General features: G+C 42.0%; 1 protein-coding gene across 4 annotated transcripts in view; it reads left to right on the top strand.

The window, feature by feature from the left end:
- Positions 1–15,386, top strand: part of vav3a (vav guanine nucleotide exchange factor 3a) — a 99,350-nt gene that overhangs the window by 45,765 nt on the left and 38,199 nt on the right. For all 4 annotated transcript variants that reach the window (XM_085764038.1, XM_085764036.1, XM_085764039.1 and 1 more), the window contains exons 3-10: positions 6,048–6,106; positions 6,226–6,291; positions 8,999–9,107; positions 9,904–10,005; positions 11,480–11,548; positions 12,133–12,236; positions 12,945–13,044; positions 13,302–13,397. In XM_085764038.1, coding sequence (XP_085620164.1) covers positions 6,048–6,106; positions 6,226–6,291; positions 8,999–9,107; positions 9,904–10,005; positions 11,480–11,548; positions 12,133–12,236; positions 12,945–13,044; positions 13,302–13,397 — 705 coding nt within the window. The remainder of the gene's footprint in view (positions 1–6,047; positions 6,107–6,225; positions 6,292–8,998; positions 9,108–9,903; positions 10,006–11,479; positions 11,549–12,132; positions 12,237–12,944; positions 13,045–13,301; positions 13,398–15,386) is intronic.

Below are 15,386 nucleotides of genomic sequence, written 5' to 3'. Positions count from 1 at the left end.
CGTCCTTTGCCGCCTTCTTCACCGTATGCATGAGAGTAGAAATAATGCATGTGAAGCAGTGTTTGATGAGGACGAGTGGTGGTGGTGGACTAAATGATGCAGGCAATGAAGGCCGAGGAGAAACGGCAGCACACGTGTGTCGCATCCAAATCAGCTGTACGTCTCTATATCCAAACACACTAATTATGTATTATGGGCGTTAATGAGCCGTAGCTCTGATTGCCAAACATTAGCTGGTCCCTCTCTCCGAGCCAATCACGCTTCAACCTCCTCTTATGTGCATTGAATTTAACACACCGGCTGCATGTGTCAAACAGAGCTGCTGACACACATGTGTACTCAACACATTAGTGTATGCATATATGCAGAAGTAGCAATAATCAATCTCATGTGCAGCACCAGACACACAGGAAACAAGCTCTAATCAATTAGCACACAATCTATGTCACACACACACAACATTGTATTCACCCTGTCTTGTTTTATGTAAATGTGTGTTTTTCAGAGGAGGCTGTTAGATTATTCACATGTCCTTCATTTCCAAACAGTTCTCCGCAGCAAAATGTTTGATGGGAAAAGTGCGAGTGAGAGAAGAAGAGCCTTTTGCTTTTCTGTCTGAAATACAAACAGGACTCCACTGACTTGTTTTTTTTTCTGCTTTTCATAAATGTTTTATCAAGCGTTGCCTGTAGAAATGAGCTGCAGTGGCTGGTGAGGAAACAACTCGGGGATTGATTTACAGTACATTTATAATAAAAAAAGACATTTGCAGGCAGATACTTTCCATCCCTAACAAGTAGGACTGAGCTGAATTCATCAACATTTTATTGAAATGGCAATATATCCTGGTGCAGTATCGAAATATATTTGTCACAACAGACCATTAATGCAAAAGAAAAAAAGACTATTAAAACAGAAGTGGTGACTCATGACAGTCACAATATCTGCCAAAAACTAAATGAAATTACAACTTTGAATTTATTGCTCTAGCAAAGTTCAGCAAAATGGAACAACTTTGAATTTTACATCCATCCTCAAACTCATCCTCTTAGAGACGGTGTCAGCTCTGTGCACAGCAAACAAACTAAAGCAGTCAACATAAACTGTTCCAAGTACAGCGTGCCAAGTGCAAAGACTCTCCAAGACTGTAAGTACTTGCAATTTCTGAAATGGCTGCTCTGAAGCAGTCGAACAAGAGAGAGTCCTCTGAAATAACAGTGAAGGCTGCGGATGATAGTAACGCTGTCTGAAGGTGCTTTCGCAGCTGTGTGTTTGGTGTGGTCGCTTCAGACCCTCGAGTGTTTCCCCTCCTGGTTTTTCTCACATGCGGTGGTGAGAAAACCCAGAGCACCGCACTGGCCAAACAGCTGATCCCTGGTCAGTCTCATGTCGTCTCTTCACACGTAGAACTGGGTGTAGTTTGTTTTCAGAGTGTCTGAGCAGTGATGCAATGATCAGATGTGTTAGGGAGGAGGACTTGGGTATCGGAGAGTCCACTTCCTCAAACCGTTTTTATGAGGTCATCTTAACTCTGCAGTCATTTCCAGCACTGATCTCAGATCTTTAAGTGTGTAGGTTGCTTGCTTCAAATGCAAATCTATAAACAGATTGATGTGTTCCTTCCTTCGGTTTGAAAGGCAAAGTCTTTAAAAAAAAATCAAAAAAATCAAAGCGTGCTACTGGATTACCTAACTGATCTCTATTTTTAGCAGATAATCAGTAATCAGTGATTTGGAGAAAAAAAGGGAGGAAATGGAATATGAGCCAGTGAAAAGGAGGAATAAAAAGCACAGAGAGCAGAAAAACTGGGACAGCACACTGGGTTGTGTGTGAAACCAGTGAAGCCGTTGCCATGTTACACATCTCAAATGCACCAGCCATTTCCCAGCTACAGTACCATGAAGAAGAAAAAAAAACGGTGAAGGATAAATGAGGAGGAGGTAATCAGCGGGTCTGCGTGTTGAAAGCAGCAGAGACGTTTAAACCGTGTCGTTTCTGCATCTACCTGTTGTTGAGCACCTGGAAATTAAATTACTGTCAAACCTGTTTCCATGGGTGAAATGATGAGGATGAAAAAATTAAAGGTATTCAGAAAATAAAATTTATTTTGATCTCACTATGGGTCTTAACATTAGTGTAATCACATCAGACGATGTAGCCCAAACTTTGTGCAAAATTCTATTTTTGAGTAAATCCGCGGTGAAAGTGTGGTATTTTTTTTTTGCATTGGATAATGCAGGTGCGCGAATTATGCAAAATTTTGCTCACCATTCATCATATTGGATCCATCATCCGTCAATCAAACGTCTGAGAAAAGCGAGGAGACTCGTCCACCACCACCGACACAAACGATCCTCCGTCCCTACTCCACTCTCCTCCTCCGGATCCCTGCGCTCCATCACTTAGCCTCGCTAGCTAAGTTAGCAAGCTATAACGTAGCAAGCCTACTAGCTAACAGTTAGCTACGTTAGCTAAACACACTTGCACGCACAAACACCGTGCTCGGTCCTGTAAAACATTGAATGAATGAATGTTTATTTTGATCACAGCATCAACATTTCTACAAAACAAATTCAAGGTAGTACTATATAGCTGGTCGAAACATTGAATATCCCACCTGCTCGATAACGACCAATCAAATTCATTTTCCTTACTCTGGTAAACTCGTGCGGCAACTCGTGGAAGGAGGCGCGACAAACAGGACAAACGGCCATTTCTGAACACCTTTTAGTAGCTGCATTTTCAGCATTGAACTTCTGTCAGTTTACAGATAAACACCTCAGAGCTGCCACATCACTACTGACATTAACCTGAAACACACACATCCACACACACACACACACACTTCGTACCCGACTTCCTTTCATCTGGGCAGACACATCCCTCATCCTGCTTTAATTGCTCTGGTGTGAATCATTAGCTCCAGCGCTGCGGCTGCGGTCGGACAGGGCAGGTTTATTAGCCTCCATCACAGCCCCGGTTCAACTCCTGCAGCATCACCACTTATCTCCCACACGGCTGCCCGAGCCTTTGACCTCACATTTAAGTCTTTTGGAGCTTTACAGAACAGACATCGGGCTGCTGCGGAGTCTTCCTTGTGACAGCTGAATCATGATGTATTTTTGAAATCTGCTTGCATAACACAAGTCGAAGAACAGTAGTAATCACTGATATTTTTGTTTTGCTGACTGATGAAGTTTTCCGAGCTAAAATTAAGCGTGCCTGCCTCTTGGAATTTCAACCTCTCATTTCCTCTGTGCACATTTTTCTTGACGTTTTCTATAATTACTGGTGCAGCCCCGCTGACGGATGTAGGGTAATACTTGTGAGTCTTCTTGGCCGTGTGTGCAGATGGTCAGTTTTGTCGCAAATGCGAGTGACTCATGTCGTCAACTGAAGCCAAAAAGCACAACACAACACAACACGAATCATCCCCCCCCAATAAAGTAATGGTTGCCAACTACAACTGGAAAAGCTCCAGCACTCTCTCCAGCACGCAGCGGATCCTCGGCTCGCGGACACGTTGTACCTGCCAACTGGCGTCCGGATGTCGTGCCCTTCATTCATTAGTGGAGAGAGAGTGCACCATCAACTCTATCTAACAACTGTTTGGAGGAAAAACTGTTGGGAGGATGAGTCTCTCTAGGCTCATTCTGTGCCTGTGTTTGGATGCAGCACTGACAATAACTGAAACATCTTGATAATGTGAGGTTGACATGGTGTAAAAGTGTTTCACAGTTGTTCTAATTGCTGGATGATTTAAATAAATCACAAACAGCTCCAGAGAACATGCCTGAAGGCCGAAATCTTGTGTTTCCTCCTCCTCTCTGCTTGCTGAAGGGCACACCGGCAGCAGCAGAGGTGGTTGAACCTCCAGGCGCTGGGAGTTAAACAGACAATTAAAGGAATAAGCTGCAGGGTGCTGGGTTTTACTTCTTGTTTCTAATGTAGCATGGAAAAAAAGTTTCCACACTGCGCAGCGACACGTGGTTCCTCCCTGAGGTGACGCTCGTTCTCAATAAACTCTTGGTTTTGTTTCAGAATTGAAAGTGTAGATTTCCATCAGAGCGACTGAACTGACTGTGACGACACTTTGCAGCATCAATCGGAGGAAAATGAGGTTTTATTTGGACCGATTGGACGGGTAAATCAGATTTTTGTCCTTCTCTGTGGACATTGTCCTCGTTGATGCTCAGCCACAATGATCCAGATGACAGAAGATCCCATTGATTTACGGTACATTAGCAACAGATTAATGAACTGAAAGCTATCAAAACCTGTAGCGGGGCCCCTGAGAAATGGCTGGGCCTGGGTATTGTCTCTCAGGCTGTCTTACCTTATGCATTAGATTTCTGGGTTAAGTAGAATACCTAACCAATCACAGTGCCTACAAATCCTTCCTCCTTGTTTTTTGGGTCCTAGGAAAACAAAACATTCAATGCATGTTTTATTCACAGTCAATAATGAAGCTTTTGCTTTTGAAATATTCATTTGCTCTCTTTACATATTTGGTATCTAGGAAACCAAAAGTGACCGTGTGAAGCACAGTAACACATTTTGTTCTCTCTCTCTCTCTATACAGTGTATATTTTTTTTGTTTTCCAGTCTCATTGAATGGTGTGCAGGCCTGAGGCAGCTCCTCTACCTCCTCATTATGTGTAATCAGCCGCTGCTCCTGAGCCACATTTAGCTCTACCTCGCTGTTCAGCTGCTCACCACCAATATTTCCCTCAGACGACTCAGTTCAATGCTTTGATTCGTGTTTCACGGTGTCGGTGCTACAGTACGCCGCTGCCTCCGATGCTTCTGTGATGATAAATCAGCTTCACCAAAGTCCGACTTTGACGGACGTGAAACTTCGGCGTCCTCCATCTCCTGTTTGATGGATGTAATGCAGTTTGATCGATTACATATCGCGTGATTGATCAATACTTGTCTGTTGATCAGTAGAGGAAGCCCCTCTGGTGGAAAACACTGAATGCAAAGACTAAAAACAGCTCAAGAGCACATGAATTTTACATCAGTGACACTCTGAGTGTCACATTATTAGTCCCATCGGTGCAGCTGTAGAGTTTAGAGTTGAAAGCATGTCAGTAGAAACAACATGCCTCTGCTTTGCTTTGTGTGTCCTTTGTGTGCTACTGTTTATTCTATTTACTGAGGAGGGGGGAGGTAAAGGCCAGTTGTGTGATCAGTATTGATCTGCCAGAGCTCACGCTCCAGGGCAGATGTTGTTAAATCTGTGTGTATGTGTGTGTGAATGTGACAGTTCAGGCATGTTGTGACGTCAGACACTACAGTACGAGAGGGAAACCACACGGGCCGGTTGCCAGGTTTTTAAACAAACGTGAATGATCCCAGCTCCCTGTTGAGCGCTGACTCATCATGTAATAATAACGCCGCCGACTGTGTTCTCTGCTCAGGTGAGTTCAGCTGTGATGAGTGGAGCCGGTCTCACACACGTACAGTACTGCCACACTCGCAGAGTCAAGGGCACCGGCAGGACTGAGCACGGCAGCGTGAAATTACTTGTCATACTAATAGCAACCGTGTCAGCACACGAGGGCACACGGTTAACTTAACAGCAGGATCGATGGCGGACCAGGTCATGTGACTCCAGGCCCGCTGTTAGCGCACTGCTAACTGTTAACTGTGTCAGATGAGGAGGTTTTACAGCAATAACAACCTCTCACATTGATCCTTTAATTATGATTTTCAGCCACTCAGTAGTAAAGTTTTTCCAAGTAGTTGTTTTTTTGGGGTGTTTATTTTTTATTTTTTGTATTTGATCATATATTTATATATTTTTGCACCTTGGTCCGCTCATGAAATGAAACAAGTGTGTGTCAGTTACAGTATAGTTAGTGTCTAAGTGCATGTCAGTAGGAAATGTTGGAGTGTTTGAGAATGCTGCCCTCATGTGTCTTAATTTGGAAATGCAGCAGACTTTACCTACACACTGATATCAGTTACATGTCTCTTGTCACTTTTTATTGCTATAATTTAAATTATACTGGTAAATAAAACATCTTTCTGCCCATTCACAGGTTATGGACACACTATCTAAACTGTCCCACACAGTGATTGCACAACAAACTGGGATCAGGTGAGTTTTTAAATCATTTAAAATGGCACAATACCATACAAAGTCATTGTGTTTTGGTGTCTTAATATTGTAGGAACAGTTAAATATGACACTGAATAAATCCTGTTTTCCCCTTCAAGGCCTTTTCCCACAGAGGACAGTGTTGAAGACGAGGATATCTACAACCACCTGGAGGATCTCATAGAGTACGTGTCACTTCAAACTTCATTTTTCAAAAAGTCATTTGTTAATTTAGTTTCCAGTTTCCCTGCCACAGGCTGTTGCAACATTTGTTGTCTGTATGTTGACTGGAAGGCAGCCACCTCCTCCTCCTCCTCCTCCTCGGGGGGCTCCCAGCATGCACTCACCCACCCTCTCTTCTTAGTCACCCACAAGTCGTGTGGCCCCTGTGGCGTCATTACATTTTCACACCCTCTTCCCTGCGTGTGCACACTAATGAAAGTGTTGCTGAATTTAAACTCTGTCTGAACCTCGCTGGCATCAGACGACTCTGACCTTTGTCAGACGTTGGCAGCGTTGGAGCCTTTTTCTTAAGATGCGATGACAGCCGAGCAGCTTCTGAGTGATATTTTTATTTTATCAAAACAACAAATAATCCTCATCATTTACTTTTGGGAGTAAACAGGCAGCAGAATCAGAAACATTACATAATCCACCCACACTGGAAACAGGACTCCTGACTCGATGCCAGGCAGAAACCCTTCATCTTTGAAATACTGAATATAAATCTGCCAATAATCTAATCATCTATTCATAGCATTTTCCAACTAAAACATAACAAAAGTTCAAGATAAGGGCTTATCTCTGTCAGCCTTGTGATTAATACGGGTTATATTTATATATTGATAAATATATCAGTGAAATACAGTGGTGTGACTGTAGCTGTACTATAATATAAGTCCACACAGGGAGAGATAATCTTCCAGTTCAAATAGGTTTTGGAGGCCTCGCCTTGACGCGGTGTTGTTCGGCGCTGCCAGCTCGTGGAGCAGGAAGCAGCCGGAGAGTCGGTAGTGACAGAGGAAAGCGGCAGCCTGACAGCAGCCAGCTGCCGGTGGAAGTGGCAGCCGGGATGACACTGAACAGAGCTGTCTTCAGCTCTCAGCTCCCATCTGCTCAGTGACGGCTAAATGGACACAACATGTACAGACGCTGCACCCACCCACCCAGCCAGCCAGCCAGCAGAGGAGCTTCTCTCCCACTTCTCGAATGTAACTCATCCATGTCCCTTTAGAGCCGATTGAACTCTAACTAACACCGACACATGATGTGAAATTTATGTTCAGGCTTCTGTGCATTTAACAGAGCAAATTAGCCTTAGTTAGCACTGATCCATGTTCTGTGGTTAGTATTTTAGATATATAAGAAACAATTGGAACATATTCTGAAATTATGTTTTAGGGATCACAGGTTCTTTTAGACCCCGACCACAAGAAAAAGTTTTTTTAGTGCATAAAAGTGCATTAAAAGGACACAAGACAAAAACATAATACACCCCACCAACAAAATGCAGAACACAAACAAGCTGCAGAGACTACAGATTGAAGTCCATGACTGTCACTCTAATGAAAATATAATAATGATTATTATTATTATTATTATAACACAACTCTCTTTGAAAGTGTTTCGGCCCCCTCCTCTTTAGTTTGTAAACTTGGAAATATATTTGACTGTTCCAGTTAATGAGGTATTGCGTCTTGTTAATGTAGTCTTCGCTGAGTGTCTGTGGTCCATCTGAAGACCATAAGAAAAAGTTTGAAAGTGAACTAACTCTGGCCTTTAAACTGAGGTTGTATCATTGTGTCAATCAAATGAGACCTCACATGAATCATGTTGTGTCACTGATGTAAAGTGAGTCAGTGAATCTGTTGCAGCAGAAATGACGCCTAGAGGCAAAAACAAAACTGGGTTACAATCTGCTTTCACCGACTGCTTTGAGTCCAGGTGAACTCACCTCCGACACCTCTGAAGCTTTATGTGCATCAGTGCGCTGGCTTCAGGTCACACCTCATTGTTAGATCAGGAGGTGGAGGAATAAACTCCAGCACAGTCACACTCTCATTGCAGCGTAGACACACAGGCCTCCTGCTGTGACTTCGCTCCTGCAGCCCACACGATAACAGCCGTGTGCTTCCATATTTGATGACTCGTGTTGAGTCAGTCTCCCCCAAATCATACATCTTTAAGAGTTTACTCTCATCCTCCACTTGTAAAATAAGTGCAGTTTCCCAGACTGCACCGACTTTAAGGACGCTAAGTTTTTCTTTTTTTTCTGTTTTAACTTTGATCTTATTCCTGATTCTTCTCAGAGAAGAAAAATACTGAACCAGGAACATGTATTTTCTCACATCCTGAATATCATCGACCTTGGTTTGTTATTTATAGTGGACATGGTTCACAGACGTCCAGTCAGGTGTGCAGGAGTTGATGCTTAACCCTCACCCCTCACTTCGCCCTTCCTCATCCTTGCTCTGTGTTCCTTTGGGCTGCACACACACACACACACACACACACACACACACACACACACACACACACACACACACACACACACACACACACACACACACACACTGATGTGTCATGTTGGCAGCGTTGTTAAAGAGCAGTAATTGGCTCAGATGTGAGCAGTCAGAACAGGCCTGTGGTGTCACACATTAAAGTCTTTGCTTGTTTGTGTGTGTGTTTGCTCCTGAGCCACTTTCACAGCCCTGGATTAAACGTTGTCCCTGACTAACAAGATTTGTGGCGTAGTATTAAAATCCATGTCAGTCAAACCAGGAGGTTTGTGTGTTATTTTGTGTGAGGAGAGAGGTTCGCTGTAAACCTCAGGATCAGACAGCGGCAGGGTTTGTGTCGCCTCGGTAACGTGCCATGTCATGTGTCCTGCAGTGAGAACGAGGTGGAGGATGAGGAGGATCTGTACGACTGCGTGTACGATGATGAAGAGGGAGGGGAGATCTACGAGGACCTGATGAAGACAGAAGCCATCCCTCCTCCGGTCAGTCCTCCGCTCACCTCAGTCAACAGTTTGACAAATGAGTTCAAGACACAGGTCAAGGTCAAGGTTTTACAAAATTTTTAAATGAGCTTTTTGGCAGAAATTACTTTTTTAATAAAGTGTGAAACTACCATTTTAATGTCAGCTTGTCTACAGTGAATAAAACTAAATCAAGATTTAGCACATTTATTGAACATCTGAGCATCAAAATCCAGATGTTTTCTTGTTGACTTTTGAGTGGGGGGGTAAAATGTGCTTTAAATTACAAACCTTAATAAATATTTTTGTTATAAGTATTTCTATGATATAACATATTTATATAAAGTATATGTATATCATATTGTATAATAACTCTTTTGCACTGAAAACAATCCAATCAGCCTTTATGTTCGAAGTATATGTGTGAGTAATAAATGCTATTTAAGAAAGATGAATATAGATAAATTGATCATAAACCTACACAAGCTGTTTTCTAACTTAGGAAATTCAGGAGTTACTTGTACTTTTACTCACTTCATGTTGTAAGTGCTGTTACCTCACATCTGGCTGACAGGCCAACCAGAGTGTGTGAATCTCTGACTTTGTTTAAAAGCTTGTACTAAAAACATCTGTTTGAAGACTCAACAGTTTGTCAGCCCACAGCTCTGACACATAGTAACAGGAGCGTGTGTGTGTATTGTGTGTGTGTGTGTGTGTGTGTGTGTGTGTGTGTGTGTGTGTGTGTGTGTGTGTGTGTGTGTGTGTGTGTGTGTGTGTGTGTGTGTGTGTGTGTGTGTGTGTGTGTGTGTGTGTGTAGGCGTTTCACAAGCAGGCGGAGCTTGACATCAGGAGCTGCTGTTTAACAGAGATCAAGCAGACAGAGGAGAAATACACTGAGACCCTGGAGTCGATAGAGAAGGTACTGACTGACCTGTGGGATGTTTCTCTGTGTGGATGAACCAAAACACTGAAGCTAAATAAAAACTGGAGATGATCAATCTAAACTTTATTTACAGTATTTAGTCTTTTCTGTTATAGAAATATGTCCCATGATTTTTAATTAGACACTGTATTTATCAAACTATGAGATGCATTAATCACCAGACTACTTCTGCCATGTATATTCTGTTTTTACTGTTTAAACTCATATGTTTGTGAGTTAACATTAATTATTTTGACTTTTATCACTTAAGCAGACTGATTTGTTGTGTAATCTTTCTAAATTTCACAGGTAATATTACTAAAACTAGTGTTTTTTGGCTGGGAACCACTTGAATAAAAATGTTTTTCACGTTATTAATCTCACAACACAATTGGTCCACACCACCATAATGAATCAGTTTTTGCCTAAGTGTCCCCTGCACATGTCAAACTGCATTAAAAGAATATCTGCATGGTGTGTTTAGAGGCAGAAATCTGTCCTGTAAATTAGCATTGCTAAAGCCATCAGAGAAGAAGTCTGGCCTTCGCTATGGGTTTCCTCAGCTAATGACAGAATTAACTGTGTGCAAACAGAGAAGTGACAATCAGCAACGTTACAACTATGCAGCTAATTCCAGTGTCAGGAAGAATACAAATGACTCGCTCATAATGTTATTTCCCCCCTCGATACCTGACAGAAACTAAATTATTCTTAATTCTCTGAGCTGACATGAGCCCACAGTCAGTAACAGCTGATGGAAAAGAGAAAAAGTTTCCTCCAGTAAAGTGATGACGGCGGCGGCCTCCTCAGCACCTGCAGTGTGGGAACCTGTAATCACCAGCTTTAGGAGATAATGGGAAAAATAATGAGTAGTGTCACAAATCTGTGCTCTCACAGAGAAACGAGCGGAAGGATGTTATTTGTGTATTTTCGGTGATGAGTAAATCTCTGCACCACAACTCTGAGGAAAAGTCCTTTATGGTGGATGTTTTCCACCTTATCCTGCACTTTTACAGGACCGTGGGAGGCCGCCACCGCCACTGCTGCCCCCCCTCTGCCTTCCCTTCCCTTCCCTTCCCTTACCAGCCACAGCTACTTGTCTTCCCCCTCTTGTGTACGCTCACGTCTGGAAAAAGACCTTGCCTGATTTCCCAGCGGAGTGTCTCAGTAGATGACTTTCGATATGAAGTGGATGGTGGAATTTAGTTTGTGCTCGCCCGCTCCTCTGAGATGTAGAGGTGACTATGCGGCAGCAGGTTTCTGAGAGGAAATCATTAAATTGCAAACTCTGAAAATGAGATTATTGTCGTGACCCAGACAGTCCTCCTTGTTTTTTGCTGACTGCAGCTCTTTGCAACTAGGCCCCCCTATAATATAACAACCTCTCGCAAAATGACTTTCCCACTCTCGCTCCGGTGGGACGAGCCTCATTCCCTTACACTCTCTCTCTCTCTTTCTTTTTCCTCTGCAGCACTTTATGACGCCCCTCACCACGTTTCTCTCCTCAGTCGAGATGGAGGAGGTGTTTGTGAATATCCCGGTAAGTCACTGTCTCGTGCTGCTCGGCGTAATAATCCAACAGGCCGGCCAGCTGGCAGTCACTGACTGTTTACTGACTGTGGAAACAAAATTCTATTTTTAATGCACCAAGTGGAACACAGATGTTAACACATCTGTAAATGTGAATTATTTTTACAGATATCAAAGGAAAAAGAGAAAATCGTGCCAGAGTTTGTTAGATAATGTGAATTTTGAAGTAGTTAGTTGAAATAATGTCACATTAATCAATTATTCTAGAAAAATAATTGTTCATTAACAAAATAAAACATCTATGGACTTTGAACAGCTCCTATAATATCTACTTATGAATCAAATTATATTTTGAAATGATAGACAGGTGATAAACTGGTGAATGATCATTAAGTTTCAGTCTGAAAATCACTATAATTTTACACATAAAGATGAATATGTCCTTTAGACAGTGATTTTTTTTAAAGTGCATACTGAATTAAAAGCTAATTTGAATTAATCTCTTTAAATTATTCCTCTTTTTAATTATTTTTTCCTCTGAGTGACAGTTAGAGATCAGCATTAATGTTTTTTTTTTTTGCTGTTGTGTTTCAGGACCTGGTTAAAGTTCACAAATGTTTACTGCTGGAAATCCAGGACTCAGTCCACCACAGAAGTGCCCAGAACCTTTACCAGATCTTCATCAGCTTCAAAGAGAGGTGCAGGATACATTCACCAGCTGCTTCTTCTTCCTCTTCTCCTTCCTCTTTCTCTCTGTCTCTCTGACTTACACCCGTGACCCCCCCGACACAGGCCGGCCACCAATCAATTTCTTGTCTTAGCCAAAAATCTATCGATCGGCTCTGGACTGTGTAGAACTGAGCTGCCGGGCTTTTAACCAGGGCCGAGTGGCGAGACCACTTCACCCCTGTCACGGCTTCTTTACACTTTCTCCCAGTATGTTTTAGAAGGGATTTTAAGATATCATTGATCACTCTTAAGCCTCTTCACAGCCTTTCTCCCAGCTCCATTAAAGATCCTTTTAGTGTCATATGAGCCGGTGTGTAGTCTGATATCCTCAGGCAGAGGTCTTTTATCTGGTACAGAGCTGCAGTCAGACCTGCCTGAGGAAATCAGGGCTGGATCTTGTGAAAACATACTTTTATTTCAGAGCCTCCCTTGACTTTATGTAGCCTCTACCTTTTTTATTTGACTTTATTTTATTTTTATTTCATGATTTTGGTCTGTTTTTTCTGCTTGTGGTGGCTGTAATTTGAGTTTTGAAGTGAACAGTAAAAATATATCAATGTAAATTATGAAGGCTGGCATATTTCTGCTCTTATTTACATTGATACAGTATAAAATCTTAGCTTTTTTTTTTTGCTAAGTTCAATGTGTCTGTCTGCTAATTCCAACATGTGTTCCAGGTTGTTGCTCTATGGGAAATACTGCAGCGATGTGGAAACAGCCATCGCCACTCTGGACAACATCAGCAAAGACAGAGAGGACGTACGCATGAAGTTAGAGGTACAAGCTTCATCTTTGTTTGTAATATAAAATGATAATTCACTGCCGTGGCGACAAGTGCTAATTTCTCAGCATCTCAGAGTGGTCAGAGAACGCCCTCAGGTGGTGACCTGAGGCATTGCCGATGATGTAAAGTTTGCTATAACACTCAGTCTCTCTGTAGAAACTGGACAAACACATTATTATATTATTTACCATATATACATACTGATTCTACGATCATCTCTTGATTTGTTGTGTTTGCTGTGTCTGTACAGGAATGTTCAAAGAGAGCCAACTACGGCAAGTTCACACTACGGGATCTGCTGGTGGTTCCTATGCAGCGAGTCTTGAAGTACCACCTCCTCCTGCAGGTACAGATGCTTTCATAAGAACATTATCAGTGGAAAAAACACACAAAACAAGCCCAGACACATGTTGTGGGTTTATTTCCTGTATCTTCTTGTTGCATTTGTGAATGAGAAGGCATGTGGATGATTTCCGTCTTTGAACAGAGCTGCAGTGACAAAATCACTAAAGATTTGTTCAGTTTTATATGAGTTTTTTGCTGAAAGAAAGAGGAAACCATGCATGTAATGGAAGGACAGTTTAATCCAAAAACTGGATGCATAGCTTTACAGCCTTTTGCATCCTTCATACACTACTTTGGCTGTACCCTCAGATGACTCACACAGACAAACAGGGGCTTGACTTATAGGAAAACACAGCATCTGTCAAAGCATGGAGGAGTAATGACGCGTGATATTTGGGGGCGTATTCGCTCCCGTCTGCTTCAGATGAGCTGATTAGAAATAAACAGGATATGAAGTAATTAAAATCAGCTCGGCCAGCTCTGACACTGAAACCTTTTTTTTTTGTTTTGTTACGAGTTAATGTAGTATTGATCTGATATTTTAATACAAACATAACACATGTAACATGGGGTGATTTAACATTTGATAAGTATTTTGCTGATACTACTGTATTGTACTTAGTCTCTTACTCAGTACTTCCTCCACCACTTTGCATAACCAGCTGTGTAATAACCTGTCTGTGCTGATCCATCAACATATATCTCCACTAAAAGTCATCTCTTAGATCCTGTCATACTAAATGATGAAAGCCGGACACAAACCTAAACTTTAAAGTCTTCACTGTCTTTGTAGATGACTGTCAGTGAGTGACTGAGCCCCATCGGGGAGATATAGGTTCATTAAAGGCTCCATCATTTCCCAAACACAATGAATGAGGCTGAGAGCAGCTCGTCACCGCCTCAGACCGACACCGGGGGCGCTGTTGTCCACGTTTCTCTTCCTCGCTCTGCCTCTGTCCTTCAGGCTCCTCTCGTCTATTTCTGTTGCTTCTTTATGACAGTCAGTCTGAAATGACCCGCGCATAATTGTCATCTGATCGAGACAATCAGGGAGGAGGAGGGAGAAAATAGATAAAGGGGATTGAAAGAGAGAGCAGCTGAAAGAACAAGAGAGAGAGAGGTGAAGTATTTTTAAGAGGCAACATGGAAACTCCAGACAAAGTCAGGGGGAAGTTACTCATGTGTCTTGTTCCTTCTTTAGACATTTTAATGGTTCACATGATAGAAGCTTAATCTCTAACATCTTAAATGTGTTTTCATCATGATTTAAATTGAGTTTCATATTTTAATTATTGTGGTGAAATTGGGTTATTTGAACTAAAGCTATGGTTCTTCAAAGTCATGGGGTTTGTATGTGTTCCAATTTGCACGCCTGCATTGTGTGAGCATGCATGGTCTTAACACATGCACATACACAACGCAGTACTACACACTCATCAGTCACGCTGGTTTGTTTGTGTGATATTTTATTTTATTTATTTATTACTATATGCTGCTGTATATCACTGCATCAGACAGGACACTCTGACTCAATCAGTCATTTTTGTATCTGATACTAAAACTAGACCAGGGTAAGCTGAATTGGTAAAAAAAAAAAAATCTGAGAAAAAAAAACTTTCCATTTGAAAAAGTGGAAGCAAAACCATCCACATTCACATGAATCATTCTCAAAGTCAGCTTCTGCTCTGGATGTTCAGTGCTATCTAAATTATTTCAGTTTTTCAAAAGGCATTAATTAATAAGATCTTTCTCTACTTCTATAGATCTCCACCTGTCTGTGAGGCACAGCTTTGCAGCACTTTTGCAGCACAGTGTGTGTTTTTTGAAGGATGCATGCATGTCCACAGCAGGTTTAATAGAACAATGTGACTCTTTGTAGAAGCCATGTGTGCTGTATTTTTTTTATTCACCTGCTTCACCCAGAGATGAGCTGATTTTTAAAATTGTTCAGAAATGGCCGTTTGTCCTGTTTGTCGTGCCTCCTTCTATG

This window comes from Trachurus japonicus, chromosome 20 (genome assembly GCF_045865225.1).
Source record: "Trachurus japonicus isolate A0001 chromosome 20, Traja_1.0".
Lineage (NCBI taxonomy): Eukaryota > Metazoa > Chordata > Actinopteri > Carangiformes > Carangidae > Trachurus > Trachurus japonicus.
Note: the sequence above shows the minus strand (reverse complement) of the source record. Positions and strands in the feature narration are given on the sequence as shown.